Below are 20,353 nucleotides of genomic sequence, written 5' to 3'. Positions count from 1 at the left end.
CTTTTTGCCCTTTGATTGCATATATCTTATTCATTTTGATTCAAAATTTCACATCCATATCAAATACTTATGAGATTTCTCGAGCCTATTTCTTGTGACCGTGTTGAGCTAATTCTCTAGCGATTGCATGCCATTACATACTTGACATGGATATACACTTCTCTATCGACGATTATAAAAAATAATCACATAATAACTACGCTCTCTGATATTAATATATAGAAATATCAATTGTATTATGATCATTTTTAACAGTTATTTAGAAAAAATTGTCAAAATCTTACTTGAAAGGAACCTAAGATTTATGACTTTAGCATTCTAATGCATTTCGAAACTTAGAAGAGTGAATTGTAATAATCATTTTATTAATTATTTATCCGCGGTGGTAAATAGTTCATGATTGATCCTTTTTAGACAATTGGATCAAGGTTACTCACAAAAGCCACTCTTACTTGCCCTCCTTAAGGCATGCTAATAAAGCACACAAGTCTATAATTGTGAATATAGAGAAAGCAACAATGTAAGCTTCATGGATGGATTATTGTCAATTTTTACTTTTTCTAGTTCCACTAGGTAATTACTTTATTCATATAAATTTGACAAAAGGGAGCCTACTCACTTGTGTGGGCAAAAGTACCCACAAATTTCCCTCTTTTTGCACATCCCTCCCTTTAAAGACACAAAGAATATATTTCCTTCTTCCTTTCTATACTCACCCCATATTCTTCTTATGCTTTATCCAACTTTTCACCTTCATAAAATTTCCTTTCCCTCTTTGATCTCTCCATGGACCCACATACGGCACTAGCTTGTGCACTTCTAAGCGGAGGTGGCAAAACATGCACCGCTTCGTACCTGAGGATCGAAAGAGACATGAAGTAAGAATATTTCGATTTATCGTGTTGAATCTGCTAATTAAACGAGAGGTGAATATGTGTGACTTTATAATGAAATATGCCGGCTTTGGGCATTTTAATCATGAACATCATCAACCTATTATCCGATTATACAACTTTTGTACGGGCTTGTTGATAATGCAGCAGCTGGCTCTTATCCACTCTACAAAGTTTTTTTTTCTTTTTTTGAGCGAGAGGGAAATAATTAAAGAGGTTCTGCAATTTAATCAATAGGGCCAAAAGAATTTTTGTTCCAATTTAATTTGTTTCTTTATTTCCGGGGCATAGAGTACAGCGTGCACCAAACCATTGAATTTTTTGTTGCTCACAGCTTATAGATGCTCTCTCTTTCATTACTTCTTAAATTCACTTTTTTCATTCGATTTCTTTAATTATTAAATTGAATAAACTTCTCATTAATTGTATTCTTCCCATGTAGAAGTGTTGTTGTTAGCCGTACAGCCTTGCCTACTTTGAAAAGCACAATCTAACCTTTAGATTTGGATTTTGGACTGGATCGGTCGAATAATTATGTGACATTATCCACTTCTTGTTTGAAATAATTCTTTAAACATTAGGACTATAGTAGTGACATATATTTCCGTCAATATAAATGTTATTTTTCTTCAAATTCGAAGAGGAAAATGGAAAAGAATAACAAAAATCATTCATTCTACTTTGATTCGGGTATTCACAAAAAAATTTCTACCTTACAATTTGATCACCTCGTTAACTTCAAATTCAATTAAAAGAAGAATCATCACATAAAACATAATTCAATCCAGTGATACTCGCCTTTGACAAAAAAATTAAAATATCATTAATTTTTGTGTCTCTTTATTTCTCATTTTTCTATTCTGTATTACGACTGCGAGAACGCAATCGAGGGAGAAAAAAAAAGCAAAGGGATGAAAATAATTAAGTATCCAAAAGCATTATAATTTACGGAATATATAATCACTATTATATTTATTTAACTATAATAAACTTGGTAGAGCTGTCTCCATGATCGAGCAATAATAGCCTCTGCCTTGTCCCCTGCTAACAGCTTTTTTCTAAGAGGGCCCACTTTCCATAGTTTAGAAAGACCGACCGAAGAACCCTCCGCCTCAGTTTATCGCCATACCGGTGGCATCCCGTGATGATTTGCAATTTTAATTTTGAATAATAGAAACTTCGCAATAATTTATTTTTTCTCTTTTAATTTTCCGCATATATATAATGTTTTCTTTTTTTTCCCCCTTTTTTCTTTTAATAAACTGGCTTTATACTCTTTTTGGTGCACGGATATTATTCAGCACTGCATAATCATTTATTTTTATTTTGGATTTGCTCTCTTACGTTTCGACTCCATACGTCCCATACGTAGCAAATGACCCCTTGAGGTATATTCGTATATACCGGACAATGGCCAACTGAGATCAATTGGATTTCTAATTGTATGAAATTTTATCCCTTGGTCAGTAACTTTATACATCGAACAATCTTAAATTAAGAGAAAAGAAATGGGAAGCATATAATTATATTAGAATAAGTCGAATAATAAATGATAACAGAAAACGGATGTGAAGCTTATAATTAGATTAGATGAATGAGTCAACGTCACAAGAAGTGAAAGAGATTTTTTGGTCCGAAAAAACGAATTTATTGAGGAACACATCTCAATAAGAAGAAAATATTACCGCATTCAAAAAAGAGTGTAATATAATAACGCACGTTTTAATTTAAGAGAAAAGATATTTTTGGCCTTATAAATTTGACCTTAAGGCAATTTTGATAGTATAAGTTTAAAAAGTATAAAATCAGCCAAGGTCTACCTCATGTATACGCGGGAGACAATTTAATATATATATATATATATATATATATATATATATATTATATACACAACTCAACCAAGAGCGCCTTTCGACTTTGACGATCGACATATTCGAGCAGACTTAACAGTGCAATTATACGCTAATATGTCAAAACAAGAATAATTTGTATCGACCATATTCAGTTTTCTAACAAATTTTGTTCTGAAAATTGTCATTCATAAGGGGTTGCATGTGACTACTAAATTGTGAAGTGGATTGGCCTTCGAAATGTTATTTGATTTGACTGGGTCAAAATCGTATGTGTACTTTTTGACATACGACCAAATTGACCTTTTTGACTGATTCATTCTACAGCTGGTTTCAAACTTAATTTGAATATACTTTGCATATATCAGCAACCAATTGCAGGTTCCTGTTGATCATCAGCAGCAATCAGTATTCACGGTGAAATGTCACACGTATTTACCCTTCTTGATTGGACCGGCAATCAGTGTTGTATCGTGTCTAAGCGATTCTGATTTAGATACATCCACCAAACACAAGCATAAAAAATTCTTTAATTAATTGGGATGAGTTTAAACACAGACTAATAGACCCGATTAATTATAGCAAGGTAAACGTGACAGCAATACATTGTCTATCGCGCATGTCTAGATAGGTACACGTTGACACACTATACATCATGTATGACATGATTATGAGAAATAAACAAAAATAATCACAAATATCATAATGACGAATTGAACTCATGTAGCACATAAATTTCGTGTCTATGTTGGAACTAGTGATGTATATATATATTTCAATTAAGCAATAATGAGCAAATGACTGGGGTAGGAGAAGTCAACGAAGAGGGTATACTACTTTTCTACTTAGGATTATAAATATTGAATCATATTATAATTAATTATTTTAAACGCGTTAACCTATCAAGTGACATAATAAAAGAAAACTAGAAATCATCTTTGATCGTGACTAAACAGGTTATACAGGAGGCGTTTGGTTTCAGAGTTAAAGTAATTTTGATTTTGATTTTGATCGTGGAAAAAGACAAATGAGATGGTATTATAAATTTGACTTGGGAAACGTGTGTTTTTATTGTGTAGTGGATAGAATTAAAATCAAAATCATGATTCTAAAATCAGACTATGAAAACAAACGGGCCCAATGTCCCGGTTGAACCTCATAAGAGGCGATTGGGCTTGACTCAATGCCATTTAACTTCAATATGTATTTATTCATGTTATATTGTCGTGTAAGAGATTATTAGTCTTAGTTCTTGCTTTCAGCAGGCAACATTTGCTAGGACCACAACAAGCATTTCTATCACTGAATCTGTTATATTATTATTACACTATCATCAGAACTTACAATCCACACACAATTGGAGGAAAGATCAAAAGTTCAATAATGCAATATGAGAAAATTTTCTTATACAGGAGTTGTATGATCCGCAAGACGTTTCACCATCACCGGGCAGCCGTTTTTCAATCTCGAGAACATTGCCCACTTCTCCAGAGTCGAGTCGGAGTCCATCACCTCCCACCTGGGACATGTTATAATTAAACACGAATCATTCTAATTGCTAAATCTTGTGACAACCTCATATTTTGGAGACTTCACAAGTGAAAAAGCTAGCTCACTCGTAAGAGGTGACCAGTCGATGCAGAAACACGAGCATCATGGCCCTCGCCATGTTTGTGCCCAGGCATGTTCTCGCTCCCATCCCAAAAGCTAGGAAGCTGTATGGTTTCGACTCATCCTATCGTCGTTACAACAAAAGCAGTCTCATTATAAGCTGATGCCAGCGAGAGATTTAATTAATGAATCAATTAAAAGGCGACGAACATAGAAGAGCAAACTTACGTCGAACCGAGAAGGGTTGAACTCATGGGGATTGGTGTGTACTGAGGGATCCAAATGTATTGATCTGGCGTCAACATTAACTGTCCATCCTCGCTTAAGCTGGTATCCTGTATATATCCCCGAAGAAGAATCAACACACGGCTATCAATGTTGTCACAAGGTGGTTAAGTCATATTGAGGTCGACAGTAAATGGAAGAATCACACCTTCGATTTTGGAATCCTGGAGCACAAGTCTCGGAAACCACGGCACTATGGATGCCATCCGAAGAGATTCCTTAACTACCTGTGCAGGACTTTGTTACTAAGAATTGTTCAACGGGAATGTAATGAGCGATAAATCTAATGCGAGGATTGTTGAAATTCGACCTTAGAAGCATATGGCATCTGGCTGAGGTCTTCTAGGCTGAGGCGTGACCCGGGTGAGATTCTTTTTGCGAAATGGAGTTGTTCAGCCTGTATATTAGAAGCTCTAAATTGAGAGAATCGCCGATAATATTCCAGTTATACGCGAATCAGACAATCCATTTAATACAAGTACTCACACGGAGAATATCTAGAGCTTTCTGATTCTCGCCCAAGTATTTCACCATCCAAGTTATCGCGCTTGCTGTCGTGTCTTGTCCTGCAAGGAAGCTCCACAACCTTGCGAAAGATATACTTTGGTATAAAAAAGATAAGCTAATTCTTTGTACTTGGAAACACTTTAAAAGAACCTGCAATTATCATGGTCAATATGTTGTCCTTGATCTCCCCATCGGTTAGCCGAGGCAAATCGACATCGCAGTATGCCTTTTCGATCAATGCTAGAAGGTGCTGGAGAAAATCATCTTGAGATATCCCTCGATGTCTCCTTTCACTAGTGATCGTTTCCAACGTCCTCATGATTCTTTCTCTGGCCTGAAGACCTCTACGGAATCTCGTCCACGGTAACCTCAGAGGTAATGCGAGCATTGCCTTGCATATGCAATCAATATCCTTCTGCAGCGTCTTCAACTCGTCTCCATCCTCTAGCCCGATCAAAATCCCGCATATGGCTTTAAAAGTTATCTACATCCAAAACGAGGAAAAACACAAGACGATGATGCTTCGTTGACCCCCTATGAGGAGGCCTGACCGCATCCAACAGTCGAGAACAGATTTTTTTCAAAGGTCTCCCAAGTCCCAAATCCACAAATTATCAGTTTCTAAAACAGAAAAATAATAAAATTAAACATTAAATGAATTTCAAGAAAATGGTTGAAAAAAATTAAATATCATGTGTACGGACATATCGGACCGTCGAGGCCAACCTTGGATTTCTTATTGGGCCATAGTCGGGTAGATGGGCCAATTGGCCAATGATCATGTCCAAGTCTAAACTTAATTTACCTCTAGTGCTTCATTGAGAATGATCACGATGTCTCCATCTCCCCACCCTTCGAGCGATTGAACGACTGATTCGTCAAATTGTCGGGTAAACTTGGATAAGGAAGCAGTGGAGAATAGATTGCCGAGACATGTTCGGAGCAACTTGTGATGCTGTTGGGATGCACAGAGTATACTATGGTCCCCTACCAGCTCAGCGATCGATCTGATGTATCTCTTAGTGAACTTCCCTGATTCATTGTTTAGGATCATCTTTGCCGAAGCTGTGCTTGATAAGAAAACCTGAGTTATCCCGAATATGTTCGTCTTGAAACAGTTGCCGTACCTGCCAGAGTAGGATTACAACACATCAAGATCCGCCTCACTCGTAAAGTTAGCCCTGCTCCAAATACGAGCAAGATTGTACTGGGCCGGCACGTGAAAATTGGAGATTCATATTTAGGAATACGAACAGGATATACTCTTCATGAAAAAGTAGAGGATTAAGATTGTCACGAAAGTAGCGATCTAATATCAAGAAGCAATAATACCGCAAGCGGCGAGACTGGACAAAGTCATAGAAACCTCTGCCCCTGTGAATAGCGGCCATGAACTGAACGGTCTCCCCGAGCAGTGGCAAACCACAACTACCTGGAGGAGCATCACTCATCGGTTCGCCCCGAATCTTCGGTAGTTTCTTGACAGTTACGAACAAGAGGGCAGCCACCAGTAGCAGAGCATAGAAACAGAGCACAAGGCTGGTAATGTTCTCCCGAGGAAGAAGCATTTTCCCTTCCCGTTTAAGATTAAAAACGGTTGGACATCCCTGATTTATAAGTGATACACAAATATAAACCTTTTCTTCTCTTTTCGGATTTTTCTTTTCCAGTCAGGTCACAAGATATTTTTTCAAATAATGAGCTGAAACTATTCACCACTCTGTTTTGCACTCGTCACGGACTTTCGCTAGCTAGAAGAGCAATTGGAACAATTGTATCATAACTCGTGGTTCAACTTCCTACTTAAATGGAATGGATTTTTTATTTTTATTTTAATATGAGTGGACATATGTACGGCTGAGAAAGGCTGTTGGGTTTTTGGCCTACAAAGTTTGCTAATGGAGGGCCAATGCATATCATGAATTGCGCTCTTGGTGAAATTTTCCTTCGTCCAAAGTGCTGTAAGTATGATGTGATCATTGAATTTTCCTTTCTCTAATTTATTTTTAGCGAATTAACGGGCCAGAGCTCAAATCCAGACGGGATATGGTAGCCGCAACATTAAATAAACGCTGAGAGAAGTAGCGCTAATCGAGTAAGCGAACACTGATAATTTTGAGATCCAGCTGAAGTTCGAGCAAAATCCGAGCCTAATCCTAAAGGATAGGACTAGGTAAACACTCTTAAAGGTGCCGAATCGATTGATGGGGGTTTCCAAGACTGGAAATGCTTAACCGCGATGTTGATAATTGGTAGACTTACTCTTGGACCAGAATCAAGCTCTGCAAGAATATCTAGATACCGCTGCAAAGGAATCATTGGGATTCATCCAAAGTGATTTTAACAGTAGAAACAACCCAGCACAGTCTAGCTGGACGAATGTTGTCCTGTGAAATTGAAAAAGAACAAGGCCGATGTGTTCATGCCGCTAAAAAGAGTTGCCTGAATGACATATTTGATGTGTAAGCACTGTAGTCGGGATCATCATCGACTTCAGCTGGAACATCCTCCGTAGCTGGCTAGCTTCCTCCTATGCTGCAGATGTAAAGTCATTCCTTTTCCTTCGCTCCTGCAGTTTGTGGCAGCTGCACTTTAGGGGATACTCGATCTCGCTTCCAGTCTCATCGAATATAACAGCATTGCAACATTGAGTTCCCTTGGAACCCAAAAATTATAGTGTATGCTTCTGAAATGGAGTAGCGCTCCGAGAAATTTTTCCAGCCCTTCCCCAGGAATATTTTCCCATTGTGCTTCTCCAGTTTTACGATCCAAGTTTCACCAGTTGGGACCTCGAGGAGTGCCCAGTTCATGAAATATTCATTCCCACACTAAGTGACAAGTTTTCTTGGAATTTCACGAGCATCAAAAGAAAGAGGTAGACAAGCACATTTCTTAGTTGATGTTTGTTCTCTATTCTAACAAACACTACCTAAGTACTCATATATATCTGAAAATTTTCACCAATCCGACCGAGCTACCACTGAAGATATATTGAACGGGACAACTCTCTATGCATGTAGTCAATCTGCGATAGAAGCTCTGAACGAACATGCCGAACTTCATATACTAACATGACTTGGTTTCTTTAGTCGCCAATGTAACATTTAATCTTCTAACGAGCAGTTGATTTTCTCCTTATTTCTATCCCTCTCTCCCTTTCTCTCTCTCCTCTCTTTTCTCTCACGTTAAAAAACGTCTCTTCCTTTTCCATCTCTCATTTTACAGTTTCTTCTTTTTTTTTTAATTGATTAATAGGCCATAACAATCTATGTATATATATACATATATATATATATATATATATATATATTATAAAATTAAGGATTGAACATGCGGCCTCTAGGTCAGTAGGTGAGACGTGCGCTACTACGTTACATCCTCTTTTTTAATAAAAATTCTTAATTATATATATATATATATAAACATATATACATATATAGAAGAGTAAGATATTTCGAGAAATAATACAATATTACTATCTATAATAAAGTACTAATAAGATAGCTTATATATACAAAAAAAGAAGACTTACTGAGCTTGTCTTTCTATTTTGAATTATATTTATGGAGCATTTATTCGGATACAATATAAAAATTGAACCCTGCATCAATGATAATTAAGACAAAAAATTTAGTTCAATTGGGTGCAGATCTTGTACTCATGCTATAAGTTCATGCTAAAATTGAAGTTCAATAGGGTTTCTCTTCAACGTGTTTTGGTTTATCAAAACCTGAATCTAAATTGTCAAGTCCATTGTGCATAGAGTGAGCTGTTTGGAACCCTCCGTGTTTTGGTTAATCCAAACCTGGATCTTAATTGTCAAGTGCATTGATAGTTCTCAGTTGTAAGAAAAAAGTACCACAATCAAATTACATAATATATATATATATATGTTATATTAAAAGATAGGTAGCTCGATATTTTGCAATATTTTTTCTTATGATGTCTATGCTATGCCTGCCATTACCACCAGATGATAGGTGTAAATTTTTTGTATCGCCTTTGGAACGTAAAATTAGAACGAACAATTTGAGGATTATTACAAATCAATTAGTTGTATCCATAAAACCTAAAATCATGCATGTGTCATCTCTCTTGAGAAGTAAAATGCACCATTTGACGTAATTTATTTGCCAAAAAAAAGACTAAAGTAATGTAAAAATCTTGATCTGGATATTAGTTTAGGATATCTACCTCTCCATTATACCACATGAGCTTATTTATCAAGTATTCTATTATCACTGTGCTGGAATCGAACATGGTTAAGTGTAATGCATTTGCTAGAATTACCACATTCAGACAAAGGGGAAGAGTTCAAATGCCCTCTCGATTCTTTTTGTCTTGTGAGGAGATATATGAAGGGGACACGATTTGAGAGATCCTAGGAGATCATTCATGATGAACTCGTAACTGCACACAAATTTCTAATTTCCAACTTAAATACATAGTTAAAAGTATTCCCTGCGAAATAATTATATGTTTGTTCACCATATAATGTTTCTTGAAACAGGGAAGTGAGAAGCCACTCGCCTGACTTGTTTGGTAATGGATATCTATCCAACTCCAATATGTACCATACCTACATAAACAAGGAGTTAAGGAATATAAGTAGGACCTCGTAATTCAGAAGATGTGTTTTCGATAAAAGCATGAATGCCAAAAGAGATTTTCTGAAATATAGAAAAAGAAAAGGGGCTTTAAACATCCAGGAAAACAAAGATTGTCTTAAGAACCTAACTATCCACAATTTCCTCCACAAATCCTAATCGCTCCTCAGGTCGGGATATTCCATTTTTCCAAGGCAGCCTTACTTACCTGTTTCTTTAAAGGAAGTTTGTGATCTTAGATTGATCGATCACGCCTATCCTTATCGATCCAGTTCTCCATAAGAACCTCAAAGGGCTTCTTTAAGAGCCCTCAGGGACCCCGGGCGTTACCTTCAAGATGATGCTGCTGCTCCGATTCCTAGGAAAAAAGAAGAATCTTCAGTCATTGTCTGCACTTTCAGCATCTGATATGTGAGTTTGGAATTGAAAAGAAAGAGTAAAGAAAACAGTAACTTTTGCACGTGTTTACCTTTTCTTGACAAGTCCATATATAATTTCAGCAGGTACTTTCTTATTGTATCTTCAAACTCTTCCGAAGGGTGAAGTCAGGAAAATGTCAGATCAAATATCAGAATTTTCGTCACCAAATTTTGGAAAGAGAGTAGATGTATTTCATAATAAGTCGAGTCTTATACATATAATAGAGATTCAACATGCGTGGAAACAAGTTTAGCCCTAGTGGTGCCTACTACCATAATTATTACCACTATTCCAAAGCAAAAACCCTCAGGATAACTTCCATTGACATTCATAACATGCAAGTTATTTCTTTCTCCTACTAAGAAGAATGATTAATAAAGAGGTAAGCATGAAATAACTGAGGGCCAAAGAGGATCGAAAACTGAAGGCATACGTTCCAACCAAAACAAAGTTCAATAATATAGAGTAAGGATAAGCATGTTGGAAAGATATCTCTAATACCAACAAAAATGTTGGTTGAGTGGTAAGCAGCTCACACCCGTAAGGAGAAGAACACGAGTTCGAACCCCGAGAAACGCACTTGTTGGGAGGAAAAATGACCTTTAATGCTCGATCCCGACTGGATTAGTCAGAACCCATTGGGTTTCTGGATACTAGGGTACACACGGAAAAAGAAAAGATATCTCTAATGTGAAACATGATGTACCCATGCTTGACTCTGGATATCAAATTAATGCAGATGTAGTTATGTCCTATGAATATCAATAAATTTAATCACATGGAAATCATTCACTAAAACGTTTTATCTTTACCTAAGCCCTCTAAACAAGTCCTCTCTAGTTAACACTATTCCTCGACACGCATCCAAGCTCCAAGCTTAAAATATTCTATCAGACTGAAAGAACAATAAAGAATAGGTAACAATGAAGCATGAATAAGCAACAAACTCGATACAAAACCAGTGAATAAATTCAACTATGAGAGCTTGCATCCTGTCAACAAGTAATTGAATTTTAGCAGACACATAGATTGGGGGAATTATCTAAGAGCGACAAATTCTTCCTAGCGAACTAATAATTGAACTCTGCAACAGTTTAACGCTATTGTTTCCAATTCAGATCAACACCGTGTTTAATTACAAATTACCTAAGAACCGTAATCAAATTAAAAAAAAACTTAAACCAAGCAATAGTTACACTAAATGCGAACATGATTTAATATGTGAGAATGTGGAATTCCATGTTCATCAAATACAGTGAGGAAAAAAATGCTAGAACGAAACGAAGAAAGAAAAATTTCAAGACATTATCCTCTAAAGCTTATTTTCGATTTTCTATCAATTTATCTTAGAAAATACCAGGCAAAAAGTCTAACAATCTACATCCTAGCCTTACTTGGAGTGACCAACAAACCAAAATTTAAACTTCATCAATTCAATAAATTTGAGGAAGGCTAAGAAAGAAAAGTATTAGAAAGCAAAACCGACTGGCCAATGACAGTACTCTTAAAATGTTCCCAGATTAGAAGCTGCGAATGAATGACATGGTTTAGATTCTAAAATTATGATTCTTCAGTGCAATATTATCTTTATTATTGCTTCATCATTTTGGTAAATGAGCAAATAATTCTCTCATTTCTTGGAAAGAACACAAATGGGAAAAGCAATATCGATGTTCCCTTGTTGATTTCAAGGCTATGCAAGCCAAAATGAGGCTTAAGCTCAAAGAATTAAGTGCAAGGGATGCCGATCGTACCCAAACAATGCTCATAAGAATAAGTGCTAAGAGAAGAACATAGTCGCATTGACCAATTGAGATATGAGAAGTAGGGAAGAGATTAGATGTGGACCTACGTTCCTGTAGTCATAAGAGCATAAAAAGAATATATATGTTATAATCCTCTTTGCCTCTTGCCATCCTCGTGAAGCTTAACCTGTTTAAGCAGATTGAAAAAACATAAGGTCAAGAAGCTACTAAATTAATAACTTACATGTCACTCAAAAACCTTGGCTCATAGGCATTTCTGTACAATATTGTGGCAAATGGGGCACATCAGTCATCCAACTAATAGTAGCTATTTCATAGAATTTTGTATTAAACATATTCATTATTTGGTTGGTAAAAGAGAACATTTTTTTAACGTAAAAAAGAACATTTTTTTGATCGGTAGTTAAAAAAAAAGAACATCAGGTTGTATATATACATCTATTTATTTTTTAAATTTTTGTTAATTAATCTATTTTCTTGTCAAACGCTCCAAATCAATCCCACGTCATCTCAGCTAGGTGGATAGCTTTTTCTCTATTGACTATACTCACCTTTTTCGGCGGTAGATTTTTTTTTTCTTTTTTTGCTTTCGATGGATGAGAAATAGGTGTAGACCCCAAAACTGCGGGATAAATACTAAAAAAAAAGAAGAAATTAACGTCGCTTCAACCATCGAAAAAAAATAAATGACGCTTCATGTGCTTCCATGCAAAATGTAATTATCTGCCCTACTTATATATGTAATAAGCAGCAAAAGAATTTGTCTAACATTTCTTTCCAACATTATTCTTGAAATATATGTTTGAATTAATAATAACTATTAAATTGAGAATCGAATAGTACTCACATTTGCACTCACCTCACACCCCGTATTTTATCTCTTCTCTTACCAGACTTAACTAGCTTTTCTTCCATTTTTTTCCTTTTCTTTTCAATTAGTTATAATCATTTTTTTCCCTTTCCGTTTTGATTATATTATGATAAAAGAAACTGCAAATTGATATTGATAATAGTCTAATTCGGACCTAAAAATTCTGTCATAATTAAATATATAAGAAATATATAAAAATGGAATAGCAAAATCATGGGAACTCAATTAAACTGCTAACGGACAATGGTATATATTATTCCCTGAAGATATATTAGTCTTCTTAAATTGTCTTTTTCAGGTGAAAAGGGTGCTATCCATTACAAGCTTTTCGATGCGAAATGCACATACATGCTTTATATATATATATATATATATAAATAAATAAACAAACGTCTTCATGAGCAGGATGGACCTCAACCCTGGCTCCCTGGGAGAAGATATCATTGGTTATTCGAATGGCCAAAACCCTGATGCCAACCTCATCATCCTTCTTGATTTGCTCTTTTTGCTACAGAAATGCATGCGAAAATATAAGTGGCGGTGTTTGTTCCTTACTATGTCATTATCCTCTCCTCTCCACAATTGTTATTCGCTAAAAACTATGACCCATATGATAAGAAGGTGCCTAATCATCTTAGTAAACCGAGTAATACAGTGTATACAGTTAGTGATGGAGTTTGATTAGGGCTATTAGCACTTACAATAATTTATCGAACCCATATTACCCTTTTTTCAAGATATTCGTAGTTCGGATTCCATCTAAATAGAAATAAGTCATTAGGAGTGGACTTGCTGTCATCATATATGTAGGAGGTACTCTCCGACTTGAGCTCAATATCATTGGCTGTTTTCATGTCTTTGCCATTTACTGTGCCTTACTCGGCGAGGCCAAGCTTGCTTCAACCGAGAACTGCCTTGACAAAGCTACTATAGAAAACGAGTCTATTATCGGCACAATATTTCTCGAGATTATTTGTTCAAGCTATCTCAAAAGCAGTCATATTACGTGTGCTGCTTGTTATTGCCATTATCAGCATGGTTCACCTTTGTTTTTAATTTTTTTTTCCATATTTTTTCCCCTTATATTAAGGGTAAATCTTGTAATTATTTTACTGATATTTTTTCTTTGCTATTGTATGTCTACAACAAGACTTCGAGAAATCTTAAAGGCTACGGACGCCATAAGGCTATGTGTATTAACATACATATTGGGAATTTGACATATGTATTCCGTAAATATGCTACTCATGCAGAGTCTCGAGTTGTGCAGTAATATGAGGCTGTGACATATCTTCGAGATCGTGCCCAAGATCTTCGATTAATTGCCAAGTTAATCATATGATTCAGAATCATCTTCAACAAGTGGAGAAATCCCTTGCTCTCGTAGCGATTAATATTCAAGCAAGGCATCTCGACATAAGCAATACATCGTGACGGTGCTTGCTCCTTCTAATGTTATTATCCTCTCCTCTCTGCCACTGTTATCGACGTCTTTCCCATAAGGATGTCTAAACCGTACCCCGACTCTCTCCCCTTTCACTCACAATCTGAAAGGCTGAAAGCCCCACCTGCCTTGCTTGCTCGCTCCTCCCCTTCTCCCACTTCTAAGTTCCCGCGGAGCTCTCTAGCTGGCATCATCATTCTTAGTTAGCTTTTTTTTCTACAAAAATGTGTGCAAAAACATGGGTAGCGGTGCTTGTTTCTTACTATGTTATTATCGTTAAGAACTATGACCCATATGATAAGAAAATGCCTAATCTTCTTAGTAAACCTAGTAATACAGTGTATACAGTTATTGATGGAGTCGGATTAGGTTTGTTAGCACTTACAAAAATTTGTCGAGCCCATAATGCCCTTTTCTTGAGATATCCGCAGTTCGGATTCCATCTAAGCGGAAATCAGTCATTAGGAGCAGGCTTGCTGTCATCTTATATGTAGGAGATACTCTCCTACTTGAGATTGGTATCATTGGCTATTTCTATGTCTTTGCCATTTACAGTGCCTTACTCGTCGAGGCCAAGCTTGCTTCAACCGAGAACTCCCTCGACATCGCTACTATGGAAATCGAGTCTATTATCGGCACAATATTTCTCGAGATTATTACTCAAGCTATCTCGAAAGCTGTCATATTGGGTGTGCTGCTTGTTATTGCCGTTATAAGCAAGGTACACATTTGTTTTTAATTTTTTCCCCTTATTTTAAGGGTAAATCTTGTTATTATTTTATTGAATTTTTTTCTTTGCTATTGCATGTCTACAACAAGACTTTGAGAAATCTCCAGCGCCACGAATGCCATAAGGCTATATGGAATAACATCTCACCTACTCGGGATTTGACATATGTATTCTGTGAAAACGCTGCTCATGTAGAGTCTCAGGCTGTACAATATTATGAGGTTGTGACATATCTTCGAGATCGTGCCTAAGATCTTCGAATTAATGGTCAAGTTAATCGTATGATTCATAATCATCTTCAACATGTGGAGAATTCCCACGCTCTCGTAGCGATGAATATTCATGCAAGGCATAGCAACATAAGCAATACATCGTGACGGTGCTTGTTCCTTGTGATGTTATTATCATCTTGTCTCTGCCATTGTTATTGACGTCTTTCCCGTAAGGATGTCTAAACCATACTTGATACTCTCCCCTCTCTCGCACTGTCTGAAAGGCTGAAAGCCCATCCTGCCTTGCTTGCTTGCTCCTCTTCTTCTCCCACTTCCAAGTCCCCACGGAGCTCTTCGACTGGCATCATATTTCTCGATTAGCTTTTTTTTTTTTGTACAGAAATGTGTGAAAACATGGGTAGTTGTGCTTGTTCTTTGTAATGTTAATATCGTTAAGAACTATGACCCATATGATAAAAAGATGCCTAATCTTCTTAGTAAACCTAGTAATATGGTGTATACAGTTATTGATGGAGTCAGATTAGGTTTGTTAGCACTTACAATAATTTATCGAGCCCATATTACCCGTTTTTTCGAGATATCCGCAATTCGGATTCCATTTAAGTGGAAATCAATCATTAGGAGCGGGCTTGTTGTCATCTTATATGTAGGAGGTACTCCCTACTTGAGATTGGTATCATTGGCTATTTCTATGTATTTGCCATTTACTGTGCCTTACTCGCTGAGGCTAAGCTTGCTTCAATCGAGAACTCCCTCGACATCACTTCTACGAAAATTGAGTCTATTATTGGCACAATATTACTCGAGATTATTATTCAAACTATCTCGAAAGCTGTCATATTATGTGTGTTGCTTGTTATTACTGTTATCAGCATGGTACACTTTTGTTTTTAATTTTTTTCCTTATTTTTCCCCTTATTTTATGAGTAAATCTTATTATTATTTTATTGATTTTTTTTCTTTGGTATTGCATGTCTACAACATGACTTCGAGAAATCTCCAATGCCACGAACACCATCAGGCTATGTGGATTAACATCTCACTAACTTGGGATTTTGCATATGCATTTTGTGAATATGCTACTCATGCAGAGTCTCGGGCTGTACAATATTATGAGGCTGCGACATATCCTCGAGATCGTGCCCAAGATCTTCGAATTAATGGTCAAGTTAATTCGGAATCATCTTCAACATGAGGAGAACTCCCACGCTCTCGTAGCAATGAATGCTCATGCAAGGCATCGCGACATAAGTGATACATCGTGACGGTGCGTGTTCCTTGTTATCTTATTATCCTCTTCTCTCTGCCATTGTCATTGACGTCTTTCCCATAATGATGTCTAAACCACACCTGACTCTCTGGCCTCTCTCTTGCTATGTGAAAGGCTGAAAGCCCCTCCTTCCTTGCTTGCTCTCTCCTCTTCTTCTCCGACTTCCAATTTCCCGTGGAGCTCTCCGGCCGGCATCATATTTCTCGGTTTGTTTTTTTTTTCTACATAAATGTGCGCGAAAACATGTGTAGTGCTGCTTGCTCCTTGCTATGTTAATATCGTTAAGAACTATGACCCATATGATAAGAAAATGCCTAATCTTCTTAGTAAACCTGGTAATACAGTGTATATAGTTATTGATGGAGTCGGATTAGGTTTGTTAGCACTTACAATACTTTATTAAGCCCATATTGCCCTTTTTTTTTAGATATCCGCAGTTTGGATTCCATCTATGTGGAAATTAGTCATTAGGAGCGGGCTTGCTATCATCTTATATGAGGTACTCTCCTACTTGAGCTTGGTATCATTGGCTATTACTATGTCTGTGCCATTTACCGTGACTTACTCGTCGAGGCTAAGCTTGCTTCAACTGAGAACTCCCTCGACATCGCTACTATGGAAATCGAGTCTATAATTGGCACAATATTTCTAGAGATTATTATTCTCACCTAGAGTCCATAAGGCCATATGGATTAACATCTCACCTACTAGGGATTTGGCATATGTATTCCGTGAATATGCTGCTCATGCAGAGTCTCGGGCTGTACAATATTATGAGGCTACGACATATCTTCGAGATCGTGCCCATGATCTTCAAATTAATGGTCAAGTTAATTGTATGATTCAGAATCATCTTCAACGGGTGGAGAATTCCTTCGCTCTCGTAGCGATGAATAATCATGCAAGGCATCTCGACATAAGCAATACATCGTGATGGTGCTTATTCCTTGTTATGTTATTATCATCTCCTCTCTGTCACTGTTATTGATGTCTTTCCCATAAGGATGTCTAAATCATACCCGACTCTCTCTCCTCTCACCCACTATTTGAAAGGCTGAAAGTCCCTCCTACCTTCCTTGCACGCTCCTCTCTTTCTCCCACTTCAAATTTCACGCGGAGCTCTCCGGCTAGTATCATCTTTCTCGGTTAGCTTTTTTTCTACAGAAATGTGTGCCGAAAACTTAGGTAGTGGGGCTTGTTCCTTGCTATGTTATTATCATTAAGAACTATGACCCATATGATAAGAAGATGCCTAATCTTCTTAGTAAACCTCGTAATATGAGGTATATAGTTAGTGATGGAGTCGGATTAGGTTTGTTAGCGCTTACAATAATTTATCGAGCATACATTACCCGTTTTTTCGAGATATCCGCAGTTCAGATTCCATTTAAGCGGAAATCAATCATTAGGAGCGGGTTTACTGTCATCTTATATGTAGGAGGTACTCTCATACTTGAGATTGGTATAATTGGCTATTTTTATGTCTTTGCCCTTTACTATGCCTTACTCGTCGAGGCTAAGCTTGCTTCAACCGAGAACTCCCTCGACATCACTACTATAGAAATCGATTCTATATCGGCACAATATTTCTCGAGATTATTATTCAAGCTATCTCAAAAGCTGTCATATTAGGTGTACTGCTTGTTATTGCCATTATCAGCATGGTACACCTTTGTTTTTAATTTTTTTTCCTTATTTTTCCCTCTTATTTTAAGAGTAAATCTTGCAATTATTTTATTGATTTTTTTTCTTTGCTATTGCATGTCTACAACAAGACTTCGAGAAATCTCCAACGCCACGAGTGTCATAAGGCTATATGGATTAACATCTCAACTACTCGGGATTTGGCATATGTATTCCGTGAATATGCTGCTCATGCAGAGTTTCGGGCTGTACAATATTATGAGGTTAAAACATATCTTCGAAATCGTGCCCAAAATCTTTGAATTAATGGTCAAGTTAATCGTATGATTCGGAATCATCTTCAACATGTGGAGAATTCCCTCGCTCTCGTAGTGATGAATATTCATGCAAGACATCGCGACATAAGCAATACGTCATGACGGTGCTTGTTCCTTGTTATGTTATTATCTTCTCCTCTCTGCTATTGTTATCGATGTTTTTCCCATAAGGATATCTAAACCGTCCTCGACTCTCTCCCCCCTCTCTCACTATCTAAAAGGTTGAAAGCCCCTCCTGTTTTGCTTGCTCGCTCCTCTCTTTATCCCACCACTAAGTTCCCGCGGAGCTCTTCGACTGGCATCATCCTTCTCGGTTTGCTTTTATTCTACATAAATGTGTGTGAAAACATGGGTAGCGGTGCTTTTTCCTTGCTATGTTACTATCGTTAAGAACTATGACCCATAGGGTAAGAAGATGCCTAATTTTCTTAGTAAACCCAGTAATACCGTGTATGCACTTAGTGATGGAGTCATATTAGGTTTGTTAGCACTTACAATAATTTATCAGGCCCATATTGCTCATATTTTCGAGATATCCGCAGTTTGGGTTCCATCTAAGTGGAAATCAATCATTAGAAGCGGGCTTGCTGTCATCTTATATGTAGGAGGTACTCTCCTACTTGAGTTTAGTATCATTGGCTATTTCTATGTCTTATCCATTTACTGTGCCTTACTCGCTGAGGCTAAGCTTGCTTCAACCGAGAACTCCCTCGACATCGCTACTATGGAAATCGAGTCTATTGTCGGTACAATACATCTCGAGATTATTATTCAAGCTATCTCGAAAGCTGTCATATTATGTGTGTTGCTTGTTATTGCCGTTATCAGCATGGTACACATTTCTTTTTAATTTTTCCTTATTTTCCCCCTTATTTTAAGGGTATTTCTTGTTATTATTCTAGTGATTTTTTTCTTTGCTATTGCATGTCTACAACAGGACTTCGAGAAATCTCCAACGCCATGAATGCCATAAGGCTATGTGGATTAACGTCTCACCTACTTGGGATTTGACATATGTATTCCGTAAATATGTTGATCATGTAGGGTCTCGAGCTGTGAAGTATTATGAGGCTGCGACATATCTTCGAGATCGTGCCCAAGATCTTCGAATTAATGGTCAAGTTAACCATATGATTCGGAATCATCTTCAACATGTGGAGAATTCCCTCGCTTTCATAGCGATGAATATTCATGCAAGGCATCGCGATATAAGTGATACATCATGACAGTGCTTGTTCATTGTTATGTTATTATCCTCTCATCTTTGCTATTGTTATTGATGTTTTTCCCGTAAGGATGTCTAAGTCATACCTGACTCTCTCCCCTCTCTCTCACTGTCTGAAAGGTTGAAAGCCCCTCACACCTTGCTTGCTCCCTTCTCTCCTTCTCTTACTTCTAAGTTCCCGCTGAGCTCTCCAGATGGCATTATCCTTCTCGGTTTGCTTTTTTTTTTTCTATAGAAATGTGTGTGAAAACATGGGTAGCGGTGCTTGTTCCTTCCTATGTTATTATCATTAAGAACTATGATCCATATGATAAGAAGATGCCTAATCTTCTCAGTAAACCTAGTAATACGGTGTATACAGTTAATGATGGAGTCGAAGTTGGTTTGTTAGCACTTACAATAATTTATCGAGCCCATATTGCCCGTATTTTCGAGATATCCGCAGTTCGGATTACATCTAAGTGGAAATCAGTCATTAGGAGTGGGCTTGCTGTCATCTTATATGTAGGAGGTACTCTCCTACTTGAGCTTGGTATCATTGGCTATTTCTATGTCTTATCCATTTACTGTGCCTTACTCGCTGAGGCTAAGCTTGCTTCAACCGAGAACTCCCTTGACATCGCTACTATGGAAATCGAGTCTATTATTGGCACACTATTTCTCGAGATTATTATTCAAGC

At 37.1% G+C, this 20,353-nt stretch overlaps 1 protein-coding gene across 1 annotated transcript; it reads right to left on the bottom strand.

Annotated features, from left to right (window-relative positions):
* Window positions 1–4,014: 4,014 nt before the first annotated feature.
* LOC116213022 (abscisic acid 8'-hydroxylase 4) lies at window positions 4,015–6,833 on the bottom strand. The gene is made up of 9 exons (XM_031547822.1): window positions 6,479–6,833; window positions 5,952–6,273; window positions 5,297–5,630; window positions 5,126–5,205; window positions 4,950–5,036; window positions 4,788–4,866; window positions 4,583–4,689; window positions 4,360–4,478; window positions 4,015–4,262 (listed from the first exon to the last, which is right to left on the bottom strand). Exons 1-9 carry the CDS (start codon window positions 6,712–6,714, stop codon window positions 4,148–4,150), a joined length of 1,479 nt encoding a protein of 492 aa, XP_031403682.1. The 5' UTR covers window positions 6,715–6,833; the 3' UTR covers window positions 4,015–4,147.
* Window positions 6,834–20,353: the final 13,520 nt, after the last annotated feature.

The sequence above is a fragment of the Punica granatum genome, chromosome 7, assembly GCF_007655135.1.
Source record: "Punica granatum isolate Tunisia-2019 chromosome 7, ASM765513v2, whole genome shotgun sequence".
Lineage (NCBI taxonomy): Eukaryota > Viridiplantae > Streptophyta > Magnoliopsida > Myrtales > Lythraceae > Punica > Punica granatum.
Note: the sequence above shows the minus strand (reverse complement) of the source record. Positions and strands in the feature narration are given on the sequence as shown.